The 20400-nt window shown below is 30.5% G+C and overlaps 1 protein-coding gene across 4 annotated transcripts in view; it reads left to right on the top strand.

Moving 5' to 3' along the window:
- Window positions 1-20400, top strand: part of LOC141453811 (midasin) — a 222663-nt gene that overhangs the window by 191883 nt on the left and 10380 nt on the right. For all 4 annotated transcript variants that reach the window (XM_074127450.1, XM_074127457.1, XM_074127449.1 and 1 more), the window contains exons 38-61: window positions 1528-1733; window positions 3323-3531; window positions 4010-4173; window positions 5277-6137; window positions 6292-6625; window positions 7271-7438; window positions 7532-7680; window positions 8603-9021; window positions 9355-9542; window positions 9845-10274; window positions 10385-10570; window positions 11337-11552; window positions 11645-11880; window positions 12528-12701; window positions 13303-13873; window positions 14282-14508; window positions 15265-15470; window positions 15555-15769; window positions 15852-15968; window positions 17441-17635; window positions 17739-17950; window positions 18032-18194; window positions 18904-19041; window positions 19182-20071. In XM_074127450.1, the coding sequence (XP_073983551.1) occupies window positions 1528-1733; window positions 3323-3531; window positions 4010-4173; window positions 5277-6137; window positions 6292-6625; window positions 7271-7438; window positions 7532-7680; window positions 8603-9021; window positions 9355-9542; window positions 9845-10274; window positions 10385-10570; window positions 11337-11552; window positions 11645-11880; window positions 12528-12701; window positions 13303-13873; window positions 14282-14508; window positions 15265-15470; window positions 15555-15769; window positions 15852-15968; window positions 17441-17635; window positions 17739-17950; window positions 18032-18194; window positions 18904-19041; window positions 19182-20071 (6874 nt within the window). The remainder of the gene's footprint in view (window positions 1-1527; window positions 1734-3322; window positions 3532-4009; window positions 4174-5276; window positions 6138-6291; window positions 6626-7270; window positions 7439-7531; window positions 7681-8602; window positions 9022-9354; window positions 9543-9844; window positions 10275-10384; window positions 10571-11336; window positions 11553-11644; window positions 11881-12527; window positions 12702-13302; window positions 13874-14281; window positions 14509-15264; window positions 15471-15554; window positions 15770-15851; window positions 15969-17440; window positions 17636-17738; window positions 17951-18031; window positions 18195-18903; window positions 19042-19181; window positions 20072-20400) is intronic.

Raw genomic sequence — 20400 nt, 5'->3', positions numbered from 1 at the left:
TTTGCTGCAGAAATGTCTATAGAGGAAGTTATGTGATGCGATGAACAGTATTAAATCATTTAAAAATGCTAAATCTATAGAAGAGCTAAAAAAAATTTTAACAAAAACATCCGTAATTTGCTACAAAAATATCCTTTTCAAAATGAAGTGTTTCCGTCACGTACATAATAATAGCAATAAAATTTTAAATAAACTGCAGCGATCGAAAAATAATTAGCATTTTAAAATGAGAAAATATTACGTGACAAGATCTGTAAAGTTTTTCTCATGACTATTTTTTTTTTTTTTCAAATTACTCCGTTGGAATATTTACACAGCTCTGTAAAAAATTAATAAAAATAAATTACGTAGAGAAACATTGAATTCATTTTTATTTACATAGCTTTATTTATTTACATTTAATCAGCTGAAATTCTTCATGCTTTTAAAATGTTCTTATTAATTTGCAATTCCTAGTTGAGAGTGTAATAAGCACGCTTTATTTAGATTTACAAGAGCACTCTAGCAGCTTCTATGTGTAACTAAATTTAATTAAATTTAAACACATTTTATAGGTATTTTGTAACGATGAAATGCATACAAATTCTTAATTAATGGCAAGAGGCATTTTACTGTGATGACGCTAGTAGCTTTGAAGATTAGTGCTTTTAAAGCTACTCTATTCTAAGCAATTATCTTCACCTACTTATCGCTTCTATGCAGATTTCAAAATGGAGTATCTCCGGAAACACTTGAATCTCGAGGTGCTTTGTAAAAAAAAAAAAGAAGAAGTGATTTTTATAAAGTGATCCAAGCGCGTAGACAAGACAAGACAGGGTGCTGCATCCCTCCTTTTAGGACCAAACCGGACAAAAGATAAGCATCACCAGCAAGAGTTTTAGCTTAGTGAAACCAAGGAAACCAAAAAAAAAAAAAACTCTTGAGTGTCCTTTGAGAACTTTGGTTGGCAAAGATCTGTACAGACGATTACAACGGAAGGAATCCAAGTGTAATGCCCCTTGGTCTAAGAAAAATTTGACTCGCAATCTTCCTTTATAACTCAGGAGTGAACTTAGCCACGAACATTACGGTTCTGCAAATTCTTTTTGGGGATTGGAGGTCACTACAGAACATCTTCTAAAGGAGAGCAGTGATGGTTTAAGATAGATTAGAATGTCTGGGTAGCTGCAGTTGTTGGAGAAGGATATAACCTTATGCTTAAGATTCTGTCACATAGAACATATTTACTCTGTGGTTTAAATTCATATTTTTGGATATTTAACATTGCTTTCGGAAATTTCGTATTCACTAGACGTATTTGAGAAAAACAAAAATCTTTACAATTTTTATTTTATATTGAAATAAATTTCTGAGTTGAAACTGTTAATAAAACTATTATTTTAGAGTTATAAATTTAATTAATCTCTGAACTGATTATTACAATAATTACAACTGTAATTGCATTTTTGAACAATATGCAGTAATGACTCGTTTAAGACCAAATATCACCCCTGAGAATTTAACAAGATTATTTTATTTGTACTGTAGATGGGAAAGAAGAATATACGCTGACTGATGCAGTTAACACGTTCAATAGAAAGGTCGACATGTTAAACAAGGTGCTATCTCTGATACCATCCAGTGACGTAAGAGAAGATCTACACAAGAAGTTGATTCAGTTAAAAGTATTTGTTGAAAAACATGGCCTAAAAGCTGGTGGAACTTTTGAATGGATAGACAGTGTATTGGTCAAAGTAAGTTACAAATAAGTTAATAGTTAGAAAGTAAGTAGAATATTATTCATCGTTTTTGGTGATTGATTCATTAATCTAGAAGAAAAAACGAATATCGCCAATTTCAGTCATTATTTTTTTATTTTTGCCAAGCTTTAGACCATTTATTAAGTACTTGGCCATCTTCCTAATTCCTAATTTTATGAGTAATTAGTTTAAAAACATCACTGTACATAATGGCAACCAATACGTACAAAAAATATATTCACTCATAAAACATGCAGTTACTAAGTTCCATATTAGAATCAAACAGTAACATTCGCCAACACACTTATGTTAATTGCTTTCCAAAACAGAAAACAAAGCTTGCAACACTTCAAAAAATCAACACAGTTTGCAACAAATAAAAAAAAAGCAAACACAAATATTAAGAGGAATACAATTAATTAATAAACTCTCACAAAATACAGGTCAAAAAGGTAATTACGGACAATCAATGTATGCAAAATTAGCTAAACAACACTACAAACATAAATATTCTAATTGAAGTAGCAAAAAATGGACAAACCAACTTATTAAGGCCATAATTTTGCTTTAACACATCATATTTTTTGTTTACCAGAACCAATTTTATGAACTAGCGATGGAAAACCCCCTATTTCAAAACCGGTCATTGGTGACATTGTTTTAGACGATCTTTTTAACGAAGTCACAACCAACATGCACACATTTTATTGGCAAAAAAAAAATAAAACACGTAGATGACGCAATATTAGGCATCAACCCCACAAAAACAATAAATACTCGGGAACTATCACCCTTTCTACAATTCATATTAGAAGAAGGAACAAAAAACTAATTTCCTTTTTAGACCTCCTTCTCGTAAGAACAGACTGTGGACGAATTGACAGAAAACCTATATTCTCTGGTCTTCAATTTAATTTTTCCTTCAACCAAACTCTAATACAAAAATAAACTGTGCCAGCAATTTCATTTCATGAAAACTAAAACACACATCCTCCTAACATCATCTGAACTTAGCACCACAGCCCTTTCTTTAAATAGCACAGAAATCACTATACGTTCGTTTTCTTAAAAACAAATATACTAAAATCAGTAACAAACACACAAAAAAGAAAAGTACTAGAAATTATTAACATATAAAAGAACGTAAAATAATTTAAAAACAGACACGAACCATCTAAACAACAAACACGCTAACTTACTACAAAACACATAATTTTTTTTTTTTTTACTATTGGCAACATTGACATGTTTACGAACCTGAACATTTAAAACCGACCACACTTAGAACACAAACATACAGGGCAGCAGAAAAATAAGCATTACAGATAACAATGTACACAAATATTTTAATTAATTTCGGTAACTGTAAATTATTTTCCACAGCACTGGAAATGACGTAGTGCCTAGATCGAAAGTTTGGCAAAAATACAAAACAATGACTGAAATTGACAATATTCTTTCTTCCTTCTGTAAGTTAATTCTTTTAAATTCTAAGAAACTAATGTACAAACTCATTTACAAAACATTATAAACAAATGAAAGGTTACTTTCAATTGTTATTATTATTATTTGTTTTGTTTTAGTGTTTACAAGAAGGCAACTGGTTGGTGATTGACAATGTAAATTTATGCAGTAGTGCAGTACTAGACAGATTGAACGGGCTTTTGGAATCCGGCGGGGTGTTGACTTTAGGTGAGAGAGGAGTAGGACCAGATGGGGAAGTTACCATTAAGCCGCATAAAAATTTTAGAATTTTTTTAACTATGGATCCAAAACATGGTTCAATATCCAGGTTAAGTAAAAATACGCATTTTTAGTTTTATTTTCATTTCAATTTAGGTGTGGAAATTTTCAACTCAAGATATTTTAAACGAAGGGTTTGCGGAAATGATTACGAATCAACTAGACGTGGCCATCTGATACAGTCTAGAACAATTGAATATAGTCTTAACAAGTGTAAATGTGTTTCTCCAGCATTACTTCCATTCTCCAGTTAAGCACTTCAAGCAGCGATACACCCACAGTACTTATGCAATGCCAGTCTTGTTTTGTCTAGTAGCTTCAAATTCAAGAAAAATCTACTGAGGTATACAGTCACGATAATTACTTACGCCGAATAGAAGATTACAGAAATTACCTTCTGCGTTTCTTAGCCTACTAAGTCTTCTCCTGCGATATAAATTTTAAGAATTTGGAAAGATTAAGACTCGGGAGTCACAAATGCTTTGAATAAAATATTTTATTTAATTTTCTTTTATCTTTTTTTATAGAGCTATGCGTAATAGAGGAATAGAAATTTTTGTGGAACATGCCAGCGTATCATCAGTGCATCCTTTCGATTTGGAAGCATTATTAAATAAATTGGGAATTACGTTGCAAAGCCATAGAACTTGTTTAATTGAAGTACATAAGAAAATTGACAGCGTTAGTCAAGGTGAGTGGAAAATTTAATGAGAAAATCGTTTTTAGTTTTAGCACGAAGAAACAAAACATTTTGCTTTTTGAATTCAAACTTTTAATTTTTTTTTAAAAAAAGGAATAACTAATAAAGAATTTAACATATTTTATCGTAATGGTTCTTGAGATTTACTTTCAATCCACGACCGTTGAACATCAAAGCTCAAAAAAAGCTAAAAGTTTTTTGTTTTTGGGACAAGGACATACATGCCCATTTTGCCCATCAATTATCAATTTGGACAGAAAAAAAGGCAGAGAAAAACACAGATGGTTAACTGGGGAAAAAAAGGTCGATGGTTTTAGTATATAGAGTGCTGATTCTATTTTCTCCTTTAATTCAATTAAAACAGAAAGCAAGATAAATGATGACCTAGAAAAATAAACGTCATTCGTCGGCTTCCGTTGTATGTACCTACTCACTGTTGCTTGCCCTCACTTCATTCAATAATTTGAGTAGAAAAGTTATGAAAGTTTTTTTCTTAATCAGAGAAGGTGTAGTTTAAAAAGAAGAATTGAAGGAAAGGTTATCCTAGTCGTTGTAGGCGATGGTCGGCCACGCGAAAAGCCTGGGTTCGAGTCCATCCTGCTTTTAGAATTTCGTTTCTTCTATTCTTCTTAATTTCTATTCACACTGTTTATATCATGAGACCATAATTATATTGAAAAGGAACCTTAAGGCAAATCCTTTCTTCACTCTTCTATCAGGAAAAATGTTCTAGATTAAAGTTCAATCTTTATTCACTTAGGAACTCCAGTTAAAGTAAATAATAGAATAATTGAAGGACTGTTTTCTAGTGGCGATTACGGTTGGCCGATTTTGGTACACAAGTTTTGGACGTCTCCTTTGGAGGAACATAAGCATGATTAATTTGAGCTTTAGTTACTTTTACTCAGTTGAGATTGATTGCTAGAAAGTGCTGCATTCTAGTAAAATTTTAAGGAAACTCTAAAAAAAATGTACTGAATCTACTTTTCATTTATTTATTTTTATTGAAATGTACTAAAGCCCTTATAGCTTTAATAGATCTTTCTTAAATGGATAAAAGTTATTAATACGCAATTTTCTTTTTTTTTTAACAGGTTTAGAAAAACCAAGCCTTAATCACTTACTCCATGCAGCCTTCCTGACTACAGAAAATTGTAGAAGTGGATTTCCAATAAAAATTGCCGTAGAAAATGCCTTCAAAGATGTTTATCTAAAGTCAAGAATGTTAACAAAAGAAAGGAAAACGTTGCTAACAGCTACATTATGTGAAACATTCAAAGAATATAACAAAGTTCTTATGAATGAAAATCTATCACCGTACGATTGTTTCAGTCCAGAAACTAAAACACTATCCACTGTATTACTACAAGATAATTCACAATTTTCAGCAGTCAAACAGCAAAGTGCTTTAATATTGTCCGTTATAGAATTATTAGAAATTATTTTAATATCGAACACATGGTCAAGAAATTTGCCTGCTTATCAGTTGAACGATATAATCAGTTCTGAAGCTTACCAATTGTATTTACCAAAATCTGTATGTTTGGAATATCAAATAATTGCTTCAATACCATTCATGGTAGTTTCTTACTATAATCTAGCTTCTTATAGTGATGTTATTTTAAGACATGTATGGCTTGAAGAAAATCTACAAATATTAAGGAAGAATAATTTTACAACAAAAATTGCTGAGCAAATTTCTAAAATATCTGATATAGTTTCTACAGTATTATTTCATAATTTAAACAAAAATGATTTCCCATGGGATTTACGACAAATTAATTGTGAACAGTTATTTGCCAAAAATTTGGATTGGTCTAATGAGAATAAGCTTATCCTGTTGATATTCTACAAGGTTATATTGGGATGTGAAGCTAATAGAGAAGAAGTTGGTGAGCAGAAAATTTATTGGCAATCAATGACTGCTTGGGAATATTCACGATTATTGAAGAAAGGTAATAACTGTTTATTTTTTTCATTTCTGTTTGGTGTGATGGTGCATTTATTAATATTTATTCTACTCAGAGGTCAGATTTTTTTTTCATAACAATAAAATGTTTTTTGTTTATATTGTGTATTATAGATATTAATTCTTCTTCTTTTTTCCAGGCACAATCACCGAAATGTATACAGATCAGCCAATTTTATGTGAAATATCCACATTTCTGGAAGAAATCGATAAAATTATTATTGAATTATTGACCAATAAAGAACTGTTCATGACTAATGAAGAGTGCTGCCATTGGTTGTACAATGTAGCGTGGAAATTTAGATTGTCTAATACAGCAAATCGTAGATTGTTTGTGGTCAGAAAATCTGCCACCCATCATAACATACCTCAGATCTGTGAAGAAACATTAAGACTGATTATATTACACTATAAATGGTTTAGAAAGTATATATTTCCTGAAATAAGAAACCTGATAGCAGCTACTGGAAATGAGTAAGTTACTTTTTTTTTAAGTAGCTAAAAATAATTGTTTCTAATAACTATTAATGTAATTAAATTTTCTTGGATCTTAAAATTAGTACGAACAATAATAGTTGGCGCAATATTATTTATATACAAGTTCACTAAAATAAAATCATACTGTTGAAGAAAGTGTGAAGTAACAGCTTCTCTGGAATCCCACTAATTTAATGTTTTCTGAAAAAAAGAAACAATGTGATAGGCTTATCGTGTGTTGCCTTAAAAGTCAAATGAAATCCTTGGGCGACTCACTATAAAAAAAAATACGTCTTTTTCAGTTCCGGTGGAAAAATATTCTTCCTTTTCTGTCTTGTGCTTAAATATTCATTCTGCAAACTCATACATATGTTAGAACCGTACAATTCACTGAAAGGGCACCTCGAAGGAAAGAGAGCTCAACTTTGCACTTTCGCAAAGAAGTTTTTAAGAAAAATGTTTTTTTTATAACAGCATGCAGTATAACAATTTACAGAGAAGGCCGTTCTATCCACATTTTTTCTTATTTAAGCGTTTCTAAATTTGAGGTCATTGAAGCTTCTGATTATTTTACAGTTTCCTAAAGCTCTCGGGCCTGGGTTTATCTTTGATACTTTAAAAAACAAAAATCTGTCATTACAGGTGCCAATCAACATCATCATTCCTCCAGCTGGTAAAGAAATTTGATGATTCAATTGAAATTAACAAACTAAATATGATACCAACTTCTAGAAAAATTATGCGTTCTCTACATCAACCTCCACCACATCGTACTACTAAACAATGTGATATCTCTAAAGTGATACATAGGTAAGTAGGATTTCTTATTTGAATAAACTCTCCCTTTTTTTTTTTTTTTGCTTCTATTATTGCTTAAATTATTGTATTTATTATTCACTGTAGATTGGTTCATTCAATTGACGCTTGGAAAATTTTGCCAGTCAAGAAAATGATAAACAATTACTTAATACTGACAGATAAAGAATCTCGTTTGAGAACCATATTGATAGATTGTAGTGAAAGATTTCATTTGAACAACAGTAATGATGAAGGTAAATACAATCAACTTTTGAACTACCTATGTAAGAAATTTTAACACACTTGAAGACTCCGTGACTTTGATACTTCAATTTTACAACATTCTCTCTATATATATATTTTCTTCAAAACTTTTAGTTTCTGCCATATAAATGTCATTTGGGGAGCAATTATTTTATGAGAAGGCGTAGAATGATATGAAGTGATTTTACTATAGGCCAGAAAAATAGGCAAAAAAACTCTACCCAAATTAGGTTGTTAGTCTTAGTCTTAAATAATAAAAGTGTTTTTATGTATTATGTAAAATCGTACTTTAACCTATTCCCTCAAATTTGGAAATACCAGCGATACTTTTTCCCATTATAATGTGTAGGTTGTGGGACATTATTTTATTTATTTATTTATTTTTAAGGGAAATTTAACTTGTCCTTTCGCTGAGGATCTCCAAAAAATAATTTTTTTTCCTTTTTTGGGCAAAAATTTAGTTGGATAAATAATTACAAAAAAGTTATTCGTTATAAAAGTTACAAAAGAAATTCGTTATTATTCCTTATCAAGAATATCACGAAAAACTAAAAAATTGATTCTGAATAATCGATTGATGACAGAGTATAAGCTGCAGTGGTCAAACCTGAATATTATTTTTAGCTTACTTGCGCTTTTTGTTTTCTGAAATATTCTGTTGTACAAATCCACATGCACAAATTTATAGGACATTTATTCAAATTCAGGTAACCTAGAAATCATTTACTATCAGTCCAATTTTATTTACAAAAACTTCACACATACAAATACTTTCTCTTTCTTCTAAGAAAAAGAATTAGTAAGGGATAATCTAGCGATTTGTTAAATTCGGGTGCTTTGCCATACTAGAAGTTTAAAAAGTAATTGTTTTCCCCATGTAATGGTAAATTAAAGAGGTTTTATTTATTACAGATTTGTCTACTTTAGAAGAAATGGAAAACACGATTAGAGACAAACTTTGTTCAGCTGATCTACCCCTGGAAAATTCTACTTCACGGACAAAATTATGGCCATTTTTAGAATTAATTTGCCTACAGTTAAACAACGCTGTAAGAGTACAGTTAAGTAGTACATCCGTACAAAGTAAAGCGATGTCTCACACAATATCTTATTCGTTGATTCAATGGCTGGAAGCTGCGGATGTAATCTCGCCAGCTATTGTTGGTGCTGTCAAGGCACATCTGAAATCTGACAAAACTGCCATTGAAAATTCCATGCTACTTGTATTTACATTATTGGAACAGTTGAACAATTCTTTTACTCTAGTGAATCCAGTAGCATTACTGAAATGGCATCCTAAGGAAACCACAGAAGATGAAGTACTGATTGAGGTAAGTGTAGAAATATGATTAAGTTGTATAACATAATGCAAGTTGTATATATTTTTTTTTTTTTTGCGCATCAACAGCTGAGGTTATTAGCGCTCGGAGCTTTTTTCAGTGCACTGCCGGCCTCCGGACAGTGTTCTCTCGTTACAGACAACACTGTCCGGTGTAAGCTGTAAGAAGCTCCTAGGAAGAGAAAATCTAAGGGTCAGCTGCTGGATTCGTACCCGGGACCTCCGCGTGGGAGTCCAGTATGCTAACCTCATAGCTAATCCCTTCCCTGCAAGTTGTATTATTCAATTCTTTATTATTAATAAAATTTTCTGATTTTTTTTTTAGGGTTGTTTTCCACTTAATTCTCCACTGATCTCTCTCTATTTGAGTACCATTTTAAAGACTTCACGATTGCAAGACATGTCCAGTCTAGCTTTGAAAGAACATTCAAGCACTACCAACTGTTTAAAAAAACTGAAATTAATTCTTTGGAGAAATTTAACAGCCATATTTTCTAATGAACTGGATAACTGGTAAGTAATATTTTATTATTATTATTACTGTGAATAATTTTCGGTTGGAAAATGTCGGGGACCTTGCTTTATAAGTTCTCAAAATAACATTGCACCATCTTCTAAAGAAGCTTCTGATGAAGAACATCACTGGTACCCGAAACTTGGAGAAATAAAAAAGAAATTACTGCAAAAAAGAGTACTTTCTTCGGTCATTGTCGTCGAAAAAACCTTCCATCATAATTTAAAGCCTAACAATTCACTAATCTGTAATTTAATTTTATGCTGAAAGATAACATAAAATCTTTTTCTTTTTTTTTCAGTTTAAACGAAGAGTCATGCTTGAGAAATAGCATTACACTATTTTTACACACGCTAATCAAGCATTTGCTGCCAGTAGTTGATAATAATTACGAAAAGCTTTCTTTAGATCAGCTGATTCAAGAGTATATTCCAAATATAATAAAAGCCTTGTCTTCATTTTCTGCTGTAAATGAATTGCAAAATTTTGGCCAATCCAGTGCAGAGCAATTCCAGCCACCTGAAGTTCAGTTTAAACCCATAGTGGAAAGTTTACAAGAATTGGCAGAATTAACTTTGAAATTGAATGTTTTGTCCAGTGAAGATAAGTTGATTAGTATTGGTAAAGCTTGGCTATTACTTGGACATGTATATTTAATGTTTTTCTCTAAACTGGAATTAGTTGATCCTATACAGAAGAAAGCAATCAAAAGACAATATACGTTAGAAGAGGTAAAGTTTCTATTAAAAGTTTATAACTTAAGGTGCAACTTAGACAGGTTTTTGTTTTGTTCTTTTTTTTATGTTCTACGTTTTTAACTGGACCATTTCTTTTTTCGCAGATACGTGAATTAAGAACCCTTATTTGTATCGAATCCTTGAACAAGAGTATTTTGGGCGATTCAAAGCAATGGCCTTTGAAACTTCAACATGAGACCAGAATTCAAGATTTAACTCAGAAAGCTGAGCATCTCAATAAAGCTACGGCTGTACGACCGTGTCCTTCTTTATATAACAATATACACAATGTAAGTTACAAATATATTGTCTTTATATATATAATTTTTTTTTTTTTTTTTTTTTTTTTTTTTTTTTTTTTTTTTTTTTTTTGGCATTTGCTTCCGCCTTACAGCCAGCATCGTCTAGGTGCTTATCACTAGAATATAACTCACTCTCCATTCTTACCTACAAATACATTCGCTTCACACATTCATCGTCTTTATATTACTATAGTTCTAATTTAGATATTGTTTCAATGGGAAGAAAAATAAAATAATTCCTCAGGAAATAAGCCTACATTTAAAATTCATTTTATTTATTTATTTGTATTTTATTTAAATTGTTTACTGGATCTGAAACACGTGGACCTATGTCTAAAGTTCAATATAATTTACTCACAAATCTTTTAGGGCCTGGTTAGATCTTCTAAATCGTATTTCTCGTAGTTGCTTGTAATTAATTTGGAATGCATTATTAATTTGCATTAAAATGAAATAATACCTTTATTTAAAAATTTCAATTTTAGAGAAGTAAGCTTTATATTTAGAGATAGCTAAAAGTTCTACAGGAGAAGATGGTGCTGCAAAATAATAAATGAATAAACCGCCTTGTAGGTCAACTTGGATCTGAGCAATTCAAGCAGCATTATCTCTAAATCTTCTAAGCACTACTATTTCGCGAGTTATACTGACTTATTAAGTAAAATTTCCATCTTCAAAGAAAGTTCGTTGATTAGAATTGTATAGAAATTTCGGGAAAACAAAACTGTTTTACTTCATATATTTTTTTTTCCAGGATTTGAAGACATTCGTGACAGGGATCGCCTCGAATAGTGTAGTTAGAAGATATTCCGCGAGAATAACTTCAGCAAATCCCGCCGATATAGAATCGATAGTCAGAGATGGAACTTCATGGATAAGATCGATAACTGGTTTCAAACAGAGTTTCTACTATTCATACTATGTTACTTATCCAGATATTGTAACTCCCGTACTTTTGGCAGTTTCTCAAGTTGGTTTTTTTTTTCACTTGTGCATGAATTCCTTATTTAATTTCCTATTTTAAGGTAGAAGTAATTCATTTTTATTACTTTTCTATTCCAGATAATACATGGAATGAAACTTGTATGCTCAAGTGCTAGTAAAATAATAAGAATTAATGAATGCGGCGAACATTTAAATGTTCAAGATTGGATGACTCAGTTGTCGCTTTATCCCATACCAAGCTTTCAATCTGTAACCAATTTGATTAATATCTATGGGTCATCAGAGGTTATCAAACTAATCGAAAAATCACAAGAAATAACCAAAAGTGGAAACATTAATGAGTACAAAACGAAGTAATTTTTTTTTATTATTATAAATATAATTATAAAAAAAAAATTGGGTGAAATGGTTAAAATTGAGTCGGTAGTGAGTGAATGCTCCTAAAGAATAAAAGCCCACATTTCTTATGTCTCAGAATTACTTCTCAGACAGCATCATGAGTTTACCCGATTTAAGAATAACCAAGGAGAAGATCCTTTCTCTTACAGTATGGAAATCTTTTAATGCAATGTGGAAGCACAATCCGGGACTTATCTAAGCATATAATACTTCTTCATTTTTATTCTCTCTTATCGAGCCGTCTCAAGTAATGCTATTTGAAACAGGATCAGTTTTATCGCATATCTTCCTGGTACAGTTCTTGGGTTCATTTGAAGCTCGCGGAGAAGTGGGAAGAATCTTATAGAAATTTAAGTGTTGCCTCAAACCTGACAGGTGTATTTCAAAAACTAGAAAAGCTAAAACTTCATTAAGCAAAAAGTTTTAAAGAAGTCGATTAAATTGCCTTGCTTTAGTTTAAAAGTTCAGAATAAGCCACTTTTGAAAAATATGCTCTCAATTTTATTCGTATCACCCAATAGACTATTTTATTCATAAGAATATGCATTTAGCTCTTTTAAGTTTTATTTATTTTCTTAACTTTTTTGTTTTTATTTTCTAGATTAGCAAAAATTTGTGTCAGACTTATATTAATATTAGTAGAAAAGAATTTATTATTTAATAACGTCAAAGGACAGCTCTTCAACATATTAGATTATATTGTCAAATCATGGGAAATCATTCAAAATGAACAACAAATTAAGATTGCCCAAGAACAAAGTATCTATATTAATAAGTAAGTATACTTCCTTGAGATTAGTCTATGTGGAAAATAGATTGTTTCTCTTGTAAACCATTTCAGATATGGATACATATAAGTGTTATATGGGACAACATTATCCACATTTGAAATAAAAATGTTTGTTTTTGTAACAGAACCTGCTGAAAACAAATTTTCTTTCCCACGACTATCTCTTTCTGTATTTTTCAAAGTTTTAAATTTTAAATTTGGTCAAACTCACAATATTAAAACAAACATAATTATTACTAACATTATCTAGATTACAAACTAAAAGTTACTCCTAAATGATCCTTTACGAGAATCTTTTCCTGTCCTCCCTCAGATTGTCCTATATGAATTGTATAAACAACCTTTTTGGTAGAGATTATTTCGAGTGATGTTCGACAAATTTTTAAAAAGTGATAAATTCGTTCAGTAAAGTATTATTTCCGATAGAGAAATTTCGATCGCTTAGTTACAGTCTGGTTCCCTGAGGGGACTTAATTAAAATACAATAGTTGATCTTCGTTTTTGTTTTAAAGAATTTCTTTAAATCTGTTCTGTTTTTATTATTTATTTATTAGTTGCTTTTATGTATTTGTTATATACTTTACAGATTGACACCCATAGAAATTGAAGAAGAAGAAACAAAGAGAAGTATATCAGAGATATTTCCCTCGCAGAGAGATGAAGATTTTGGTGATTTGGAAAATATGGCTTCCCTTGATTACCATCCTCCACAAGAGAAATCACCAATCAGCAAAGAAATTGACAAATTGACCCTTTCACAGTTTGATATTAAAGATATTTGCAAAATTCATGCACAAATTGTACAAGGGCATGCAAAAGCGCATTGGATTTATAAAAAAGAAACCATCAATGATATCGATGATGATAACAATAATAATAAAATTTTATTTAACGAAAGAATTAATATATTTATTGAATTAATTGAAGGATTGTATTTGACCTGTGATAAACGTGTAGATTTTGAAGCGGTTTCTGCTTTATTGTTGGCGCTCAACAAGACATTTGACGCTAGTGATACAGGTTTGGATAAGAAATACGACTTCTATAAAGATGCTAATATTTCCGAAGCTAAGCAATGTCACGGTTTACTTAATGAAATATTAAATAAAGTTGATGAACTACTGTGTGAATGGCCGGAGCATCCAACTCTAAAACAGGTATTTTTTTATAAAATTAGTTTTTACTTCCTCTTACTGATAGTAGGGTTGAGTTTGCGGTCATGTCAAATTTCAGAAATAGTTTCAATCGGAAATATAGACATAACTTTTATTCGAAATATTTCATCTTAAAAATTCATTTTGAGGCAGTTTTTGGGAGGCGATGGAGATTAGTCTTAATTATAGAAAGTATTGTGCAGATTTTCAGTTTTCCGTTTTATCGCAGAGGGTCACTTTTAAGTTCCGCATTAAAAAAAAAAAGTTTTCAAAAATTTGGGATGTAGTGATCAAAGAATTGATATTTGGTCCAGATGTCATCACGGTACCAAACAATACGTTTGTATTAAAAATCAGTAAACCAAGAATATCACTTTACTTAAAACCAATCTTTCATAATTACAATTTCAGATTGAAATCATCATTAAACGTATCATTAACTTCAGTATAACCAGTTCTATATCAAGATTCTTAACTGGTCTAGAGATACTGTTGACTAGATTACATGAATGGGAAGAGAATGCTCACGATGGGGTGTCTTTGGCTAGCCACTCGGCCAGCCTAACAGAGCTGATTATCAAATGGAGGAAACTGGAACTAACAGCTTGGAAAGGGGCATTGAATACTGCTTTAATCAGGTATAACACTTATTTCTATGTACTTACTAATGTTAATTTTATATTTGTTCATCTAATGGTTTCTCATGTTCGAGTTTTTAAGTTTTTCTGTACCTAATCATGGTTTTATAAGGAAAATGCAATTGTAGTCTAAAAACCAAGGTTCTAAAAAGGATTGATGTACTTAATCCATAAGGACATAGGGGTTTTATCCTTTTTGCCATACCTCCTTCGAAGTAAATTATTCAGAAGACCTATTTCGTAAGGAGGATCCATTTCCTAAGGAGGCAATAATACTGGGGTGACAAAAAAGTCCATGTGGACTGTCCATGAACAGACAAGACAGAAGACACACCAACCCTGTAATGTAAAATATTACTTTGTAAACTAGCCCTGAAGATGACCTAGGTCGAAAGCTCGGCAGAATAAATGTATCACGACTGAAATGGCAATTATTTTTTCATCCTATTGAAACTGTGAATCAGTCACCAAAAAGAATGAACAACAAGTAGACATAATAGTTTTCCTAGCCTCCTTTCACGAACATCTTATTGCCGTAAATGTGTTTAGTGGTGCATTTTTTTAATATATCGACTTAATTTTTTGCCATAGTAATTTAAAAAAGTCACTTTTGGTTTACTGGAGTGAACTAGCGCTGATAAAAATTTCGTTTAACACCATTTCGTTCAACCTGTATCTAATTATTTCAGTTATGGAGCCAAATAAGTGATTTCAGTTTATATAGGTTCAATAATAATGTATCGTTTAACTTTTTAGCGCTCAAGAAAATGCTAGCAAGTGGTGGTTTTTCATTTATTCATTGATCACTTCCTATTTAAGTGGAAATACTGAAGAAGAAGAGTTGATAAGTGTACTGGAAAATTACATGGAAAGTTCACCACTTGGCGAGTACTCAGTCAGGTTGTCCTTACTATGGACTTTCCATTGTCATTCTCTACTGCTTCCAAAATCTTCTAAACAAGGTATTTTTGTACCTTCATTTCAAGTGGTATTTGTTAACTTTTTAATCACTAATGTATTTATTGCTTTCATGTTTATTAATTCAGATCAATTATGTAAAATATTTTGGAATCTACATTCCTATTATAAAATATTTAAAACTTCAATAAATAAAAAGATAAAAGATCTTGGTGAGCCTATTGAAAAGAAATTGAAAGAATTTGTTAAATTGGCCCGATGGAATGATATAAATTATTGGGCGGTAAAAGCAGCAATTGAAAAAACTCACCGGACAATCCATAAATTTATTAAAGAATATCAGGTTAGTTACAAAATAAATTTTTACAATTAATTTTAAATCTTGTCAAGAGTTAATTTTATATTATGTTACTTTCATTTTTTAGAGAGTTTTGTACGAACCATCAAATTGTGCAATGATCAAATTGGATGAAATACAAGATGAGAAAAAATTGATTTCTAAAATGAATTTTATGAACTATTTAACGCCATATAAATTACCGGTAAGTATAATTTTGACAAGTTGGATAATTTTAATAGCCTTTTCAGATAGAATGGCAACTTTTGCATGCAAAAATTCTGACGGATTCTAAACCCTATGTGGAACTCAAGTATTTTTTTCCGAGTGATGAAGTGGTCAGAAATGAGAATTCTTCGTCAACTTATACGAGCAATGAAAACTGAATCTATAACTGCATTGCTATCCCATCAAATTGGAAATTCACGTTTTGTGGTCCTCTGTGGCAGAAAAAGTGGTCTGCTTTTGAAGCGTTTAATTTGTAAAGACCAAAAAATCCGTGAAAGCAAAACATTGTATTGCGTTTTGTAATGGTCTGAAAAGAAGAGTTGGAAGTCTAAAAAATTAGCATTACTACTGCACTTATTGTTATTTTTTAATTATTGCGAAAATAAATAATATGTATGTAGACATTCTCTTCTTTTTAAAGCGTTCTTTTTAAGATTTTTTTGAATTATACATTATTAAATAAATTTTATTAAGTGATTAGAATCATATGTTAATCAATATTTAACAATTATTTTTTTTAAGAGTGAACTAAAAAAAAAAATCATAGTTTCCTACTTTAATTCGCGCGCTCCCGAATAAAATACAACCGCAACTTTACTAATCTAAAACATTAATGCTCTATGTATACAGAACCTTAAAATAGTACTAGATTTAAAATTAAAACATTGATTATATTTCATTATTATTATTATTCATTCATTCATTATTTTAAAACATTTATTATAGTTTTGTACCAAAACCTTTTTACATTTGTTAACATTTTGAATAACACATGATATGCACACTGTGTAACCTCCCTCACTCATTCAGCAAGTCTAGTGTGAGACGGAAACATAGTTTAAATCAAATTTTCTACCCCAAACTGGTTAATCGACGTCTGACAATGGATTAAAGTCTGACCAGTCAGGTATAAAAAAAAAAAAAAAAAATGCGTGCTGCGATGTATAAAGTTAGCACAACTTGATATTTAAAATTTTCTCATAAATGGCTCATTTAAGTTTCTCTAAACGTGTGCATAAGTTCTTGTAGATTTATACTTTTAATTGCAACATTTTTAGGAAAATTCCCTTTATGTGAAGCTCAGAGGGATAGGAAGGGTTGTAGTTTTCCTTGTCATTTCATTGTAATGTTCGGTTTTACTAGTTTCAGTACGTTAGTAATTAAATTTATTTACAATTAAAAAGATTCGCGTTCATGTGTATATTAAATTGTAAAATTTAAAATAATTTTAGCCATTTTCAAAAACCCAAAAACATCTTTTCAGGTAAGTCATATTTCAGGTTATCAGATTGTGATCACATTAAAATAAGGGGTTTTGGATCTTTTTATGGATTGAACGTGAGAATTTATGAATGTTGCACAATTTTATAATCCAATTAAGATGTGTGTAAATTCGCAAGTGGTAAAAAAAAAAATTGTATGAATTGCATTTTGATTTTATATATCTAGGAACTGTATGCAGATTCGGATCTAATGGAACATACATCAGAATCACTGCTAACAAATCTAGGCATGTTTTTGAAAAAGGCACGTCGAATTTGTAAATCGTCTGTCTTACAATGTCCTTATCCAGATTTACTAAACATGTTGTTGCTATTAATTGAAGATATAAAAGAAACAGAAATATTAATTAATAATCGAGAAGTAAGTTTTTAATGTTTTATAAGGATTATTAAGTTATTGATTAGGAAGGAATATTATTTAAACCGATTGTGAACTTAATTTTTCATTGTAATTTTTTTTGAAGATTGATCAGACTCTTTCAGAAGAAAAGAAACGTTCTACAGCTAAAGCTCTTTTACAAAGAAAACGGAAAGCTATTACGGATATTTTCAGAACATTAACTCAGCTAGGTATCTCTTACAGATCTGGATTGTTAACTTATGAACAAAAAAATGTAAAATTCACTGCTCTACAACCAATTAATATTAGCAATTCTTTGAAACAAATAGATTCTAGGTAAACTATTTCGTTTGTTCTCTTATAAATTTCTTTCAGTATTATTTTATAATTTTTGTTTTTTTGTTCAATATTTTTCAGAAATGGTGATCAAGATTGGCTTATATGTTGGAATCAAACGGAAGCCTATTTCTACACTTCTGTAGCACTGTCAGCGCAGTTGAAGTGTGTTTTACAGAAACCTCATCAAGATTTAGGTCCACAAACTATTGAGAAGGTCAAGGGCTTCTCGTCTCATCACACGGTCAGTAATAAATTTAAGGATGATAACAATAAATGAAATCTTAATTCATTTAGACTACTTTCTGCTTCTGCATTTTAAAACTCACATCTGGCAAATAAATATTCTTTTTCGGAATGTAATCATTTTTTTTATTGGATTTTCACTTATAATATTTAAATTTTAAAAAATCTAAGCGGTAGTCTTTGGAAAATTAGCATGAATTTTTTATATTTGTTAACCGTTTTATTCTTCACAGTGTAATTCATTCAACTCATCTTTGTACCATTAATTAATTCCTCTCATGTACCACGAAGATATTTTGAAGCAAACAATTCATTACAATATGTACATCTCCTTTTGACTATAAAATTTGTACCCCCACAAAAAATTAAACATGGATGGGAATGAGTATATACATGAGGTAGATAATCAAACTTTTGTAGACAGTCTGTCACGATGTGTCTAGTTTGCATTATTCAAGCTACAGTTAAACTTTTTCTGTTAACTAAGAGGGGTATTTTTCGGTCAGAACACTATAGACTCTAGGTATCCAGTTCTGCTGAAAAGAGTTCACCTGTGGGAGCTCGCCCATCTACCAAAATTCAGTATGAATAGAAAGTTGTCATTTAGAATTTTTATTGATGTCGTAAAGTGTAAACTAGATTTTTTCGTTCAAATTTTGCTCATCTTTTTATATGATATTTAAAGAACAAAATTCATTAATTTGCAGAAATTAATTCAAGACATGAAAGAATCACTTTGTAAAAACTCCGTAAACTTATTCCGTTTACGTTGTTTACTGGCACAATTGAAAAATGTTTTCCATCATAACAGTGGTATAATTCACGATCAACTACATCAGCAAAAGGTAGTAAATTTAATTTGTTTTTTTTTTTTCGAGTAATTCGAGATTATTTCGAAACCAACCCTCTTGTTCAACAATATTGTTGATATAAAACACGAATATTCACGTATTTTTTTTTTTTATTATTATTATATGTGTTTTAGGAAACTTTGAAGCATTGTTTTGATGAAATTATATTTTGTGTGGGACAATTTAAAGATTTATTAAACATATGTCCTGAACAGGATATGCAAGAAGTGGAGTTAAAATCTATTCCAGTAATTTTTCCAGAAATAGAGAATGATGGTTTAAACAACGCATTTAAATATAGCAGTTCATGGCAGAAAGTAAAAGATATAATTGTTTCTATTTTAAAACAGAGTAATCTTCAAAAAGAAAATCTAAAAAAGTTTGAAAAAAATGAAAAATTTTATAAGTGCACAGTTAAGGAGTGTCCAACGCAAAACTATTATACCGATATTATTAAAAATAAAAACTATTTTGAATGTATCAGTAACGGTTATAATTTGTTGAAACATCTTTGCGCGGAATTAGTAGAAATTGAACAAATGTTTCAATCGAAAGTTAATAACAAAGTTATTTACAATCCTCTAACTAACAGTTTAAATGTTTTAAAACTGAAATTAGAACAAGAATTAACTAGGTACACCCAATTACAGTACCCACAAGAAGGTAATACTGATTACCATCAACAAAGTCAGAAACAATGCAAAGATAAAACTGTTGAAGATTTTGAAAACATTACTGAAGTTATATTGCATAAATCGTTGATTATTATGCAAAGTATTTTTAAGAATTATGTACAAAATACTCAGTCTTCTACGGAGACTCACGAAGAAAGTAATGTAGAAGCAACTAAGGAAACGGAGTCTACACAGACCTTCTCAGACAATCATATTAAGGATAAAATTGTAGAAAATTTATTGAACGATAGTAAAGTACTTAATTTAGAAGAAATAGCTGTTGATCTTGAAAACATTTTTCAAAAATTAGGTAGTATCGACCATTTAGAAACCAGCTTTACTTGTCAAAGGTATGTTATTTAATATACAGTAGGAAATGTAAAAGACATTATCTTTAGCAAATAAGGTGTACGCTAGTAAATAAGATTTTTGGGTGTACCTGATCAGAATATTTAAAAAACGAAAAGTCATAAGCATAAAAAAACCTAAACTTAAGATTTTGCTTTGGTACTACATCCTCTATATTGTTACTGAACAATGTATCTATTTGATGATCAAAAATACGGCTTAATTGATGCATTTTCGGTGTTTAATTCTCCTTACTTTACATTCATTTTTTTGTACGCGGTATGCAAATCAAAATTAAGAATTGAAAATACTAACACCAGTAGATTTTGAA

Source organism: Rhodnius prolixus, unplaced genomic scaffold (genome assembly GCF_049639745.1).
Source record: "Rhodnius prolixus isolate KJV_2025 unplaced genomic scaffold, Rpr scaffold_1, whole genome shotgun sequence".
Taxonomy (NCBI): Eukaryota; Metazoa; Arthropoda; class Insecta; order Hemiptera; family Reduviidae; genus Rhodnius; species Rhodnius prolixus.
This window is presented reverse-complemented; position numbering and strand designations above follow the sequence as displayed.